Source organism: Halictus rubicundus, chromosome 15 (assembly GCF_050948215.1).
Source record: "Halictus rubicundus isolate RS-2024b chromosome 15, iyHalRubi1_principal, whole genome shotgun sequence".
NCBI lineage: Eukaryota > Metazoa > Arthropoda > Insecta > Hymenoptera > Halictidae > Halictus > Halictus rubicundus.
Window position 1 is genome coordinate 191583 of NC_135163.1, and position 15968 is coordinate 207550.

General features: G+C 43.6%; 1 protein-coding gene across 5 annotated transcripts; it reads left to right on the plus strand.

Moving 5' to 3' along the window:
- The first annotated feature begins 571 nt into the window (after positions 1-571).
- Positions 572-15139, plus strand: Dab (DAB adaptor protein). 5 transcript variants are annotated; one of them, XM_076801161.1, is made up of 7 exons: positions 572-1164; positions 5036-5250; positions 6760-6903; positions 7910-8062; positions 8125-8385; positions 8476-8727; positions 9024-15139. In XM_076801161.1, the coding sequence occupies exons 1-7, from the start codon at positions 1128-1130 to the stop codon at positions 13089-13091; spliced, it is 5130 nt and encodes a 1709-aa protein (XP_076657276.1). In that variant the 5' UTR covers positions 572-1127; the 3' UTR covers positions 13092-15139. The 5 variants fall into 5 exon arrangements, with proteins under 5 accessions (XP_076657276.1, XP_076657278.1, XP_076657274.1 ...); XM_076801163.1 differs by having other exon boundaries at positions 573-1164; positions 8137-8385; XM_076801159.1 differs by lacking the exon at positions 572-1164 and adding an exon at positions 1185-1469.
- Positions 15140-15968: the final 829 nt, after the last annotated feature.

Genomic DNA, 15968 nt, shown 5'->3' on the forward strand with positions numbered 1-15968 from the left:
TTGGTATAGGCTTCAACACTTTGCGACATTATTAATTTCTAATATCCTACATCAGCCGAGATGTCATATCTCTAAACGCACCCCACTTTATTTTTCACAACCAAAGACTATGTAAAAAAAGATTAAGAACGTATATATCTGTAACAATATATAGTAATAAGCGAATAATATTTCGTCCCTCTCGGAACCATTATTTCAACAAAGATCTGTAAAAGTAACATTGAGTTCGAATTGAAATAACGTTTTGATACAGTTCGCAATCGCGCCACCATAATCGAATCTTGCCACGAAAAATAAAAGCGTCCAGTCGTTTGTCGCTTGGCTGAGTTAGGAAAACTATTCGAATTCTATTTGTGGTCTTGTTGTGGATAACATCACCTCGGACGAGCAGGTATAAAAAAATCGACGCCGGTATTGAGGGTTTCGAACGGGACACGACAATGGCTAGAGGAAAAGCGCGCGCGAAGCGGGAAATGTTCCTTGCGGCCCCGAAGCGACAACGCCGCGTACTAGATGGTGTATATTATTGATCAATAAGAGAGGCTAACATGGATGACCCGTGCCGGCAGAGGCGGCCGTTACTTCCTTCGTATTTACAAGCTGCGCGTCTCTATCACGAGGACCAGATCCTCAGAATCGTGTGTTCCCGCAACTTCGGTATTCTCTTCGTTGTTCGCGTGAAGAGCGTGCGATCGCGTTTACGGAGCGAAAGGTACCGACCGCGTGTGAAACGCAGCGAGTCCGGTACGTCCGTGGAAATACGCGAAACGAAGGAGACAGAGGGAGTAGCGAAAGAGTAACGGCTGGACAGGACAAGAGCCACGAGATAGGCCGCGGGTGAAAAAGGGTGAGAGAGTGGGAGAGGCAAGGAGAGGGAGAGAGAGAGAGAGAGAGAGAGAGAGAGAGAGAAAGAAAGAAAGAAAGAAAGAAAGAGAGAAATAGAGGAAGTAGAAAAGGGGCGACGAAGATAGAGGCAAGGGAGAAAGACAAGTGTGAGCGACATGTGCCTGTGTTGAGAGAATTCTACCCACGATAGTGCGGCGGCCGAGGGTGCGCCGAGAGAGACGATCGGTAATATTTTCTCCGCTGTGTTCCGATACTCTCTCGTCGCCTACACGGAACTATCGATGCAGACCTTACGGAAGAAAAACAGTCCGTGCAAGTGTGAGTAAAAACCCACCCCCTACGAATTGCACAATATTCATGGAAACGTCGGGGAACGTGCATCGCGTCGACGTTGTCTTGTGGTTTAGTGGGATCGTTGTGATTCGAATCAACGTTTTCGTGTCGCGACTGGTGGCTTTGCCCTTGTTCCGTGCGTTTTTATCAATGTTTCTCAAGCATGACGTCCGTGATATCACCCTGCAGATCGGTCAAAGGGAGCTTTGGAATATGGCTTCCCTTCTTTAAGAGGGAGAAAGACGACAGTCGCTCGATTCGAATCAGGCGGATTAAGATGACACGTAATGGTAGTATAATGTACTGTATAGTTGCATGAATTCTCTTGTTCGGTTGTGATCCACGGGAATTCTCGAGCTTCTTTTCTCGAAAGAGAGAGAGAGAGAGAGAGAGAGAGAGATAGATAGATAGAGATAGAGATAGAGATAGAGATAGAGAGAGGCAACAGTGTCGAGTCGCGATTTTCGCGCGAGCTTTCGTTGCAATTCAACATTATCGACTGTGCTGATGCGGCGTTATTGTCTGTGTTCGTTCGCGGCTTCACCGCCAGATGGATACACTAATCACTTCGACGGATACTAATTTCAGATTATACTACTTTATTTAGAAATGTATATACCACACCGGAAATGACACGATGCACTTGTCTATAGGATTTAAATTATAGGCCTGAATATATCCGAGGTTTTGTGACGCTGATACCGGATAAAAACGCATTTTTGCCGATCAATAATTTCGCTTGCACAATATTTCAAAATCGTTGGCAACACAACTATCGTCTAGGAAGTTATGGCATAATTATTTGAATTGCAGAGTCTAGTTAGATTTAATCATTGTTCCCTTACCTTTTTCGGTGAACATTTTCCACCGTCATCTTCTTGGAAATGGTAGCCCTTTCTTATTAACTGCAGAATTTCTTGTTTGTGATAGAACTCTGCGTTGGTCGCCTATCAATGTTTACACGATCACCGGTAGACCATTTCAATACTATACGATATACATATTAAAAATTATTTGTTCAAAATTACCAAAAGTAAGTCTTATAATAAAACATTATATTATTTTTGATCTCATCAGTGTACTTATAGTTAATTATTTTATATAAAGTCAATAAAATTTAAATCCTTTTATTTCTTATTATTTGCATTATTGTAACAATTCAGGAACTCAATTTTAAGCCTTCTGTGGGTATAACCAGATACTCAGGCACTTACTTTATTTCCATTAACAATATTTTATTCTTCTGAAAATATTAGAAAACCGTTCTGAATGTCTATTTTTTGGATGTTATTACCCTATCTACATTTCGGAAATAAAAACTGCTGTAAACACACATTAACTACCAAAGCTTCAAAATTATTTAAAGTTTGGCGTTAAAGGGTTTTGGAGATGAATTCTTTGAAAATTGTTGTTATCCAGTTTTTCTTTTTCAATACCCCTCACCGTTTTCTGTATATTGCATATACAAAAAAGAAATTCTAGGTTCTCTTCAAGGGCTGATTTGAACTTCTAAAACCCGATTATGTCACGAACAAACACGGGTTCATGATACAAATGCCTTATTCTACTTGCACACGGAGTTTCATAATTCTCTGAATTTCCGGACTCTCCAAACTTCCTCGTGTATTCAAATTTCCATCTTTGAACTTTGCACAAATTTTCCTTTGCTTTTACAACGTCACTTTCTTACCGGTCTATCATGAAACCGAAATATATTTCAACAAAAATTAATATTTCTCGAGCATAATCACTAATGGTAAAAGAAAGTAATTAAGAAACGGACAGAACTGTCCGATAGACCCAATAAAAGCTTGTAGCTTCAATTTTTAAAAACAAACAGGGTCATAAAAAATGTTTAAACACTGATATTTTATGGGGTTGATGCTGAAATCCTGTCGCTTATGTTTGAAGCGAGATTTAATCATACTAGTGCTTGTTCTAAAATGTTTATTTTCATGATAAAATTTCACTTGAAAGAACTTGCCGGACGATCCAAAAATTCCATGCTCTCTTTTTCGAACTGAAAAATACCAGGTCCTTCACTGGAAAGGTTCACAAGATCTTCAAACTTTGAAAAAACGATTGCGCCCTATATACCCTTGCGTTTGTGTGGGACTATTTGGAGAGTAGTTAGTGATACCTCTAATCTAGCCGCCAAAATCCTCATGTTCTATCGACCCATTGTTTTACGCTGGCGATATTCGATGGAAGAGTGATTGTTATGACAGAGCGAGGGCAATAAAAGTCTCATGTGCCATCAGACTTGGCAAAGGAAGATGTGTGCGAAGGAAAAAGCTGGTACAAAGGTGACCGGCAATGGAGGAGAAAAAGGCTGGGCGAGGCGGGTGGTGGTGGTGGGGGGGGGGGGGGGGCATGAATTGGTTATCCGGATAAAGTCTGAAGTATCGACAGTTGGCGTTCTCCACTCGAGCCGCACGAGGACGTTCAAACAAATGTGCCGCTGGCTCGTGATTATTAAAGTCGTGAGGGGTCGTAAAAAGTCTGCGCAAAAAAGCTGTAGACAAGGGAGTTTCCGACAAATTGTCCGTGGAAAGACAAAACCCCACGATCGGTGCTGCCGGACGATACCGAGTAAAAGAATCGGCCAGAAAGCCGATACCTGTATTCAAATTTTTCGATCGCCCAAAATTCCCCAATCTCTTTCGAGCAAAAATTCAATTTGTTTCGCTCCCGTTTCGGCTGGGGCTAGGGTGACGAAGAAGAAAATAAATTGCTTGTCTGGAGCACACTCGACGAATCTCGTTCCGCGTTTTCACGAGATCAAATTGATCGTATGTCCGATCAATATTATTAGTTGAAGAGCTTTGAAACGATCGCCAGGCAGATCAGCTCGAACCCCTGCAGCTTCGAATCCGATAATTCAATACCTTCGCGTCAAACGGTTCTACTTTGCGTGAGTTTGAACGAGGCCACATGTGGGGTTATTAAAACGAGCATCTACCGCGACAGACTTCACATTCCTTTATTAGTTCCGCATGATTTGTTCTTCGCGGCGGCGTCGAGAGGGAGTCCTTTGAAAAGTCATTTCTGCGAAATTCGCCATGTTTTTTCCAGCAATTTGTAACTTTATTGCTAAAATGACTCGTACACTATTTTGTTCTCTAGTAGCTGCCACAGTTTTAACAAAAGATTATATTTTTGGTGAAAACAAGTAACTCATCGGTGTTGTAACAACGCCCCTTTCCTTCCTTCGTAAAGCCGGCCGTTGTGGACAATAACATGAATATATATTCTTCCAAAGTCTTGTCTAGTTACAAACAATTGATTCAATCAATCAAATAAGCTTAAACTTCACCTTCTGAGAACAAAAATTTTGCATTTTTTATACAATCCTGCAGATTTTGACGAGAAAACTCGAAAACTACAAGTTTTAAAGCGCGGAGCTCACTCGTTGAAAAGTTATACGCGTGTAAAGTTGAGCGATTTCAAGCGTTTTCCACAGGTAAGGGCGACGCCATATTAATATGTATTCAGAGTCGTGCGTCGTCTAATGAGCAGAGCCGCTAAGTGGCACCATAAACACGTATACCTTTTGCATTTTTGGAATTTTCTCGTCAAAATCTACAAAATAAGGACATGTATCCTTCTTGGGGTCTGAATTTTCGCCCGACAGCTGTCTCTCAAAAATTAGCGTCTAATTACAATACCTAATAATTGGAAAATCTTGCTGGTAGAGCGGTTAGGAGATCGTCATCAAAGAACAGTAACATTATAAACTGTTCCGGCCGATAAAACAGTTTGACGTACCTACACGCGTGTTTAATCTAGCGGCGAACACGGAAATTTCTCGACATGATACAATAACAAACGAAACGAAAATCGGCTTTCCTTGCAGTCAAGAACGAACGAACCCGATTTCTTGGGGAGGGTGTGTCGTTCAAGGCAAAGCTGATTGGCATATTGGAAGTATCGGAAGCGCGTGGAGACCGGATGTGCCAAGCAGCATTGGCGGATCTGAAGATGGCGATTCGTGCTGCCGGTGAACACAAACAACGAATCTCCGTTCAGGTCAGCATCGATGGACTACGTTTGCGGGACGAAAAGTCGGGGGTAAGAATACCAACATTACCTGTAATACTACCCTTCCTGGTAATTGCATGATCATTTGAACAATTGCGTACAGCGATGCAACAATGTTCAGTTTCTTTTTGCAAGCACAGGTTTCGTAAGTGTCAGTTATGTACTCTAAATAGTTCAGATACTTTTATAATTATAATACATTTACTATTGATTATTAACTAGATTGCGGATTTTTAAGCCAAATAAAAATTATCTGGATTAATTGCATGATACAGGATCTACACAGACATTTCATTTCTTTTCTGAATAACCTAACACGTTCACTACCACCGCCTTACACAATTTGACGTCCACAATTCCCGTTTTTTGCCAAGTTAACACATTAAAATATTTCCTCGAAAAACCATACAACACAAGTAAGATCTACAAAATGTATTTTTAAAATTTTCAATACAGACCGACATAAAAATGTAGTAAAAAACAACACTTTTAGTATTTTTTCTGCAATTCCGACCAATTGCAATTTCTTTCAAAATTTCTTTTTCACACCATGTAGTCAACTAACCGTTCTAACTTCAAAAAGAAAAATCTAAGTCCTATGCTCAGATATTTAAAAAGTTATCGTCTTTTTGAAAGTGTCCGAATATTATTATTCGGCGATATTATATAAGCGAGCGACTGTGTGTACTATGTAGCGTGCGATGTCGAAGCCTGAACATTGGGACTACGGGAACGTCAGTGGTGGGGATAGGCGTAGCGAACGGGACTCCTTTCTTGTGAGACACGAACAGTACACAGCATAAAAAAGTAATCCACGGTTAAATTTCACTGAAGTTCACTCGGTTAAATATCGACGACCCATCCCCACTCTTCCCATATCTCTTAGTGCTTCGAGCTCAGGGGACCTTTATCTCGGTAGATAAGGGAGGAGAGTAAATACAATGTTACAATGAAAAAAAAAAAAAACGAAACCTACTCGCGAGAAGGCTAAAGTTCCGAAAATCAATCAAGTCCGATTGAGCTGAAATTTGGTAAATAGGTTCATTTTGCGTTAAAAACACGTTTCCCAAAGGATTTTTGGAATTTGGATTTTTTTTTTTTGATACGAAAAAATGTTTTGATCATGCTAATATCATTTCCTACCTTATTGGACACTGACTACAGCGAATTCTGCACTTTTCAATTGACGGAACACGTGTTTTAGAACAGAGCCCCTCCCCCTGCACCCGTCCCCACACCAAACCTAAACCAGACCAAACCAAAATTCGCCGGTAAGATAGAAAATGTACAATCAACTAATATGATAGATATGAAACATTTTCTTCGAGTCGCCAAAAATCTTTTTGGGAAACACGTTTTTAATGCAAAATAAGACTATGTGATTTTCGGAATTACTTTAGCTTGCGAGAGTTTCACTGTTGGCTCCCGAACAAGTAGTGCAATTTTATTGTATGAAAACCGTGGATGAAAGTCATACGGTTTTAATTTCCGGTAGCATACCGGAATGTCAAGGATAGAGTTTAAATGTATATTTTCCAGGACTGTCTTTATCACCATCCTGTACATAAGATATCATTCATCGCTCAGGACATGAGCGACTCGAGAGCGTTCGGATATATTTTTGGGTCACCGGACACTGGGCATCGTTTCTTTGGCATCAAGACGGACAAAGCAGCGAGCCAAGTAAGATTTACACAATAGTGGAGTAGATATTCCTATTCCTTCGTCTGTGAATTTCGGAACAAATCAATTCGGTCTTCACAATTGAAATGAGAAATTGTTAATTCTGTACCTACATTATGTATCGAACGGAACATTATATGTGTAGTTAGCGTACGATTACCAGACTGTGAACGTTTATGAAATTTCTTGCGAAATGGAAAGAAATATTCAACGATCGATACCCAAAGGCTATTCGTTTCAGAAAATTTTTAGTGCAATATATAAAGTTGTAAGAAGCGCTGCACAGTCAGAGAATAAATCGAAAACTGCGGTATAATTATTGCACGCAAGCGTAAACGTGAAATGAAAAAACTGTACAGTCCGTTCGCAATTTGAATACTGCCTTTGAGAAGCATCGGGAATATAAGCTGGCAAGGTTTAATTCGATAGGAGGATCCGATCGTGCGGGAATACGATTCGTAAACGCGGTTGAAGCGTGTCATTTATCGTGAACGATTCGCTTTAGCGAAGCAGGGGGGTCTAAAATGATATTTGTCCAATCTGGAGGAGCAATATCGACCTCGGTGGCTCTGTAATTCCGGAGGGGCATGTAAATAATTGCATTATACGATTCGGCCTAGCACTCCAACGATACGCCGCGGGAGATTGTTGTTCGATTATACACGATTCCCTTCGTGCTCGTTCAAAGGGACTCCGATATCTTCGAGTTGAACTCTCTCCTCTGTCTCCCTTTTTGTTCAGAACGTTCTTCTGGAGTGCATAGAACACAACGTTCGAAACCATTTTCAGAAATATAAAGCTCTCGTCGAGTCGATTCGATTCGAATAATATTGTTTCAGGAAATCGGCGTTCGAAAGAAGTGTACGCTCGCCTTTCACGATTTCAGCTATTTTTAAATAACGCTTGTCTTTGGTCTCGCGATATTTATTGTTATTCGACTACGAGATTTGTGTTCAGTGAACAGTAATGTCTAGTTTCTTCACATATGCATCGTGATGTTACGCAGGTGGTGATCGCGATGAGAGACTTGTTCCAAGTGGTTTTCGAACTGAAAAAGAAAGAAGTCGAGCTGACGAAGCAGCACTTGGAACAAAATGCCATAAGCGTTATTAAGTTTCACACTAGCGGTATTTTCGTCGAACCAACTCCAGATACAAAAGTAAATCGATCAAGACGTTATTATTAGTTTATCAAAGGAATAGAAATAAATAATTGATAAAGTTGTTCCGTCAGGGTGCAGCGGGTAGCGAATCATCCCTTCATCGAGTGAAGAACGCAAATTCGGATTTGGATAAACAATCCGACAGACGAAACGAGTCGCAAAGTGGTGTAATAGCGGATTTGTTAGATTTGCAGTTCGAATTAAATTCTCTTCAGCAGGGAATCCATCATATGGACAAAATTACTCCCGAAAATCAACAAGCATCCGGCGATAATATTTTCGAAGCTGATCCGTTTGGTGATTCGTTTGCAAATATGAAAGTGCGTGTCGTTCAAGATATTTCGATTGCTTACTTTCTGCCCATTAATTATCTTCGTGTAACATCGTATTATATCAAATAACATTTACAGTTGGAAGATACTGTGCGACCGATTCTGCCACCGCCTCCATCGGGCTCGAAAAGAGGACATTTAGATCGACAACAAACAGTTCCTGGTCCTCAGTCATCGGTTACGTCCAGTCCAGCGACGACAGTGACAACTAAGACGCCGCCGTTCCAAAGTTCTATACAATGGTTTGACAAGGAGACCGAGAATTTGTTTAGCGATAACGAGCTGACAAGTTCGGCGAAGAGCACACCGATAAAAAAGGATCTGGAGGAGGTAAATACTGTAGCTTTACATTAAGTCCTGTAAACGTATTTAGTCTAGGATTTGGTTCCCTATGCTTTCATTACTAAGTTAGATTTGAACATGTATTTTAGGATCCCTTAACCTTCAAAATGGTTTATTCTCCAAACGCAAATTTAGATTGTATTTTCCTTACCTGTAAATACCTTTAATTTTAGATCTCGACGTTATTTCATCAGTTTATCAGACTGAACTACATTTATGAATGAAGATAACTTAATAACCATCCATCTGCTTATCCTGCAATTCGAATACTTAATTTGTTACAGTCCCAGACTAAAAGTCCCCAAATAGACGTCTTCACAGAGTTAGATCCCCTAGGAACCGGTCTGTTAAAACCATATGTGGATAAGAAGGACTTCTTCCAGCACTTGAAGAATCCTCCGAAGAAAGTGCTGAAGGACCTAGTACCCACCAGCTCGACAGACACTTTCCCGGCCAACTTTAGCACCGTCTCGGACACGCTGGAAACTGTGCAACAGGTACGAAACGATTTGACGTCGAAGGACAATCAGTTCGACGACGATAACTTTGCGAACTTCGATCGATTCGACGAAGGCGAGGCGGGCCAACCAGTATGTACACGATCCGATTCATCGCGAAGGTCGGAAACTGCTGCGAAACAGGCTCATCATCAGCCGCTCGCAGTTGCTTTACCGCCCGAGGACGGATCCGCATCGAAGTCTCCGGCGGTTTCAACCGTGTCCACCATCGGGGCTACTTCATTGCTTAGTAGGATGGATAAGGACTCTACGGAGTCCATGCACGGTTTAGTCCAACTTTCTAGTCCCATTAAATCGGCGCGCAGAAAAGAGTTCGACATTGATTTACCAAATAACAAAACTCAGTCTATAGACAAGCCGTTTCCAGTAGATTTTTCTGCGACCAGCGAATCACCAGCATCCCCCTTGAAATCGTGCTCCTCCGACGCGAACTCACGACTGTCCAGCTCTTCCGCGGAGCTGGAACTTGTACCTGAACCACCGCCTCGAGGGGTCGCTAACATCTTGATCAATCCGCCGCCATTGCCCCCGAAGAAGCAGGGTGTTAGGGGCGCCATGAAACCTCCACCGAGGCCGCCACACACCGAAGGTTACTTCCATTACGATTTCCCTGAACGAGAGCAACCCACACCCATAGCACCCAACGAAAAGAGCAAAAGTCCAACGAAATATGTGAAGGGGCACTTCGATGATAATTTTAGTCCTCCCGTTCCCAGTAAGTCGGATTTAATCAGTTCGATGACCACACCAACTTTCGAGGATTCGTTCAGCTCCATGGTGCCTACTACGAATCTGTCTACGTTTTTCACTTCGACCAACACGTCCATCTCCACGAAGAAGGCGAAGCCTTCCTTGGATATAACTCTGAGCCAGTTGACGTCGTCTAATCTGAACGAGTTGGCCAACAGTCTTGGAATGACCGTGCAAGAGCTGACTAGCCTGACGCTTCAACAGTTGACCGAGTGTCTAGCTATCCTATCGGCTAAGGAAGCCCCTGCGAACGGAAGCAGGGATGCTACCCCTGTCCCGCAAGAACCCGCGACGACGCAATCCGATCAGTCGAGGCATTACACGGAAAGTCAGACTTTCGCTCAGTCTAAGGAGCAGGAAACCAAATACGATGCCACTTACGACAAATACGCGGTATTCAGGGAGTTGCTGGAACTGGAACAGATGGAGAAGAACGGGGAGAACATAATGAAGAACAGCGTGGAAGAAGAAATATCTGACGCGATGAAGGAGACGTTTGACAGTACCGAGTCGCAACAGGACGACGAGAGCAAAACTGAGTCATTGGCTTCTCTAGTGAACCTGACGGTTAAACTACCACCGAGCAACGAGGATTTGGCGAAGGACGATTCGGGCAATGTAAAGGCCGAGGAGAACGAATCGTCTTCTAGCCTAGCAAGCGAGAAGACCCAGTCCGTGGAAGCCGAAGGCAAAGTTAGGACTTCTATTACCGAAACGGAGACTGTAGCAGACTTTCTGTCGAAACAGGCAACCGTCGAGGCCGAAGAAGAATCTGAAAGAAGAAATTCGATAACCGATTTGGAGGAACCCGAGAAGACCAGCGAGGCAAACGAAGACTCTGATAAACCTGTAGAAAGCAACGCAGAGGAGAACGGATCATTGACAGAAAAAGCAGAAGTGAAATCCTCGGTGTCGACGTCTAGCGACAGGTACGCTGCGTTGCGCGAGATCATAGGTGAGCCAGAGCCGTTGCCTAAACAGACCGAAGAGGAGGTGTCTAATTCCAGTTGCGTGTCCCCTGTCATCCAATCTTCGATCCAGTCAAAAGGCATAGCCGAAGTGGAACTGCTAAATCTGTTCTCTGACACGCCGCCTTCGTCGTCCAGTCCGAAGAAACAGCTGAAGAAAGAGGCCGACGACTCGAAACCGATGGCGATGGATATCTTCGAGGAGATCAAGATGTTGAGTACCAGTACGCCGGCGGTGAAAGGAACCAAGTCGTTGAACGCGCAAGATATTTTCTGTCCTTTCACAGAGTTGAAGCAGGAGAGGGACGATAGCAAGGACGACGGGAACTGGGCAAAATTCGACACTGGTCTATTCGCTGCTGAGAGACCACCGTGCGAGGGTCCCCAACCGATTACCAGTACGTCGCCGTGGTCTCCCGATGGCAAGGAGATCCACAAGGAATCCTCGTTCAAGGGAGTCTACCGACAGTCCGGCGACAGCGACAACGAATGGAAGGACGAGGAAGAGAGCGAGGAAAGCAATGGAAGGACTCGTGGCGACGGTAGATTCTGGAGCGGTCATCCGCCACGATTCAACGTACCAGCCTTTGGCGAGAGACCTTTCTACGAAGAAACCGGACCCGCGTCCGCTAGCAAGAGGGACAGAAGCTTCCGCGAGAGGATGGTGAAGAAGTCCCGCGACGCAGCGTGGCCGAAGAATCCCAGTCACAGGCCGCGCGACCCTTCGTCCTGGCACGACGAGGGCCAGTGGGAGGAAGAACTGAGGCGCTATCCTCACCGGAAAATGCCGTACAAGGACGAAGAAGATCAGTACGAGGCTCACTGGAAGTGCAGAACACAGCCGCAGCGGTGGAACTGGCCACACGAACCGTTCTACGACGAGGAGAGGAAAAGGAAGCTGGCGCTGTGGAACGAGGAGGACAGGTTCGGGAGTCAAGAGAGCATGGGTTATCACGAGGAGGACAGATGGTACAGGAGAAAGTGCGAGAGAAGAAGGTGGGAAGACGACGCCAGATTCTGGAACAGGAGGACGCCGGGTCCGCCGGACGCGGATTATCCAACGAGGGAGAGCTACTACTATTATCGAGAAGGCAGGGAAAGACCGCACGACTATCCGGACACTTGGGACGAGGAGTACGGTTCCGATCGACCCGGGGACGATTCACCCAGATACAACACCTCCGGCAGAAAGAGGCACTGGCCGAAGAGACCGAACAGCGCTAACGAGGGTCGTAACGCCGACATAGTGTACGCCGAGTCGCGAAGCAAGTTCGGCACCTCCCGATCCGAGTGCAGCGACAACGACTCCGATCCTTATTTACGTCCATCGCAACGTTCGAGAAGCCGCGAGAGTTACTGGGGCAGCGATCAGGAGTACGACAGCTGGGCAGAGAGACCGTATTGGTCGGAGGGACCCGAGGCAAAGAGCGAGAGTCTTCATCGCAAGAGAATACCGAGGCACAAATCCCGACAGCCGCACGCCAAGACACAGAGTCCGTTCGAGGACGATTTCGCGCAGAGCGTGGAGCACGTGGACCCGCCCGCCGTTGAATCTCTGGCTGTGATCGAGCCGCGGATCCGTTCGGACATGAACGAACAGAAACCACCGCCACCCAGCCCTTCTTCCAGCAAGAGGTACGCGAAGGATCTGCCCAGAAAGGAGATACAAAGAGACTATAGCAAACGGTCCAGTTACTTCGAGGACGATCTCACGCCCACGGCGAGCGCTTCCAGCGACGCGTCTGACAGGCAAAGGCTACCTTCCGATCTGAAGGCAACCCCCGAAGAGCTGCCCTGCGACAACAAGGACACCCATCAGGTAGCAGACAGTTTCGCGACGGAAGACAGCAGTCGGGACTCGTTCTTCAACGGAGATCTCAGATACGACGACGACGCGTTCACGTTCAAGTCCGAGCTGGAGGACATTGTGCCCGATCATCGGGCCACCACGCTGCCCCTGAAGAATCACAGTCGGCAGGGCAAGTACACTGGCGGGAACAACAATAACAATAATAACAATAAGTCCAGGACGGACCAGTATATCAGGAAGTCCGAGTCAGTGAACATATTCGTCAGGGAGAACGACCCCTTCGACGACGACGAGTTCTTCAATTGATGCGCTGCGTTTAGGGTGATCGAATCGTATTTCTGACTCGGTGCTGGACAGAGGCGACTTCGCTCCGCCAGGACGTGTAGATTTCAATATTTTCGCCGTCTATATCGCGCTCCCGTTCTAACCGGGTGACGCTGATGTCGAGCGTTTTATGAAACGGAACTTGTCACTTTCTGTTCAACGACGTTCAGGTTTCGATGCTTGATTGCCATAAGTAATTCGATAAGCTTATTCGACGAGTTTCAGAGATTTATTAATGTTTGCCGGTGGGAGCGAGTTTAATTGATCGTTCGAAGCTTCTTGAAGGATAGCCCCGCAGTTTAATGTTGATTTTCAGAGATTAGGGTGTCTCGGAAAATATTGTGCAGGTACCGGTCATATTGTTCCGTGTTCGTTTTTAATCATTGCTTGCGAGACAACGACGGGAAAGATCGTAGATGATGGAATGTGTTTCGGCGACTCGAGTGATTTTTATTGATATTGTAACTTATTAAACCGATACGTTGGATTACAGGATATTGTCTGGGAGATCTTAATGCGAACATGTATAACGATGGAGAAGAGTATATTATACCATTGGTAGTGGGGAAAGTGGCCATGAGCCCGCAACCGAATTTCTGATCATCTTATCGAATATTCCGAGTACGATTCTGCTAAAAGTCGTATCGTCGAACATTCTGTTCGCGGGGAGCGTTGTATGTATTGCGAAGACCAGAGACAATGTTCCGGTACGGCGGGACTTTCCCTATTCATTTGTGATTGTATTCGAATGTTTACTGATAAAGAGATCCGTGTTAAAGTCTAAGGAAAATCATTGTCCAAGATATCGGCCGGGAGCGGCACGGTTACGGAAGCTAGTCATTGTTTTAATAAATTTGTACATAATGTTGTCGGTGTTAACGTAAAATTCATTCGGCGATGGAACCCTGTACATGTATGTGCAGTTTCTACGACAATTAGTTACACTTGTACCTAGCTTGAACGCGTCGCAACGGTTCCATCGGCTAGAGTTACTGTGTTTTCGCTTTTTCATTTGATACGATTATGCTGCTAGTCGTACCGAGGGGACTTAGGACAGTTGAAACCAGGCTCGAAAGTCGAGTGTTCCGTATGAAATTGTTGAGATTTTGTCAGATACGGAGAATTTTTTATTTTAGAACTCCTTGAAGAAAAATGAAAATGTTTGAATTACGTTATTCAACATAACCGTGGATTCAAATGAAAGTTAAATTTTCTTCCTTCCCGGATGTTCTCGATAATAAATGTGTTTTTGTTTATAGCTTGTATAATGTAGATTCTACATTTATTTTGTTTTGTAACTACACTTGAAAAGCCTCGATATTTTCAATCGCAACACCTCGGATCGGAAAAGCCTGAGCGATCTCATTCAATAGTCATCGTCTGACACGTTGAGGAATCAAAATGTGACTTTTATATGACTTTTCACCGAGATGATTTTCATTCGTGTCAATCTGAACGTTATCGGAGGTAATGTAGACGAAATCGTGGATTCCCTTCGGACTTTTCTCGTCGAAAGGGGAGAGAGAGAGATTCAATTTAACTAGTCTATGAAGTTTGTTTGTCCACAGAGAATGGAATGAAACTGCGATACAGTTTTACATTATTTATAATATTTATGTCGGCAACGTTGCGCTGCGTTGCGTTGCGTTTTATTTTAGCTCGTATTTACTGTAGTTACGCGCACTGGCGACACGCGGCGAGTGTACTTAACGAATTATTTCCTATGATTCAAATAACGACTATACTTGTGTTGTAAATTAGTCAGAATTGTACTGACAATAATATACAGTCCGTATACAAATACAATTACTTACTGCGAAGAGATGGATTTCTGTTTAATCACTTATGAGCTGGGAATGGCTACCCGTGAGCACCTAATTAAAAAAATTCATTCGTCCTTCGAATTTGTTGAATCGCTTCTGTTTCAAAGTGGAAGAAGCTTGGATCAATCTAACGAACAGCCAATTAATTCCGACCGTTGCAGAAGTATTTCCGAGGTTTTGGCAATATATTTACGCCGACACAGAGTAGCTACGATTATTTAGGTTGCGTGGAGGCAGCCGAGTGAATTATAAAAATTGCTTTAGTTTCTTATAAATGAAACTGTTTCAAACGAAGGATCTAAGCGTCGATCTCGAGATAAGTGATTAGCGGAAATAAACGAATCCTCGAATACGACGATAAACAGGCGCGTAAGACTCAGTCAGATCAGCGAATGCTTGGAACAGTGTTAACGAAGTCCGCATTGTTTACAAATGTTCCGCATCTGTATTAACTAGTGAGTGTGTCCCCTACGCGGCACGCTCGCGATTTAAATGTGCTGTAATCGTGGAACTTGTAATTTTTACTATGACCGTGACATTTATTCCATGTTGCACATCGTCGATCCCTATCCTACCCCATTCAGACGAAAAGTCGCAGTACACTAAACGGAACTGGTTCGAATAAATTTTCACTTTAAAAATGTTGGAGCGCAATAAACTTTTTTTGGAACAAACATATCCCCACTTAATTTTCATTCGTACAACTTACGATTAAGAATGTTTATGTGAAATTGAGAGAATAAAACGAGACTATACAACGGTAAATTTGGAAACTTTAGTCTATAAATAACGTTTAAATAATTCGTTTGGTAAGCAATTTTATCTTACACGGTAAGACACAAAGTGGCTGTAACTATAACTAACGTACAACTATTATGATAATGGATCGAAGCAATAATATCAAGTAGTTTTGCAATAATAATTTTACGATAGGAGAAACTTTTAATTTTCTGATGGACATCGAATAAAATCTAACTTTTAAAGAAGATAACGAATAAAAATGTACTGTGTCTGTTCATTGCATTCTTAGTTCAAG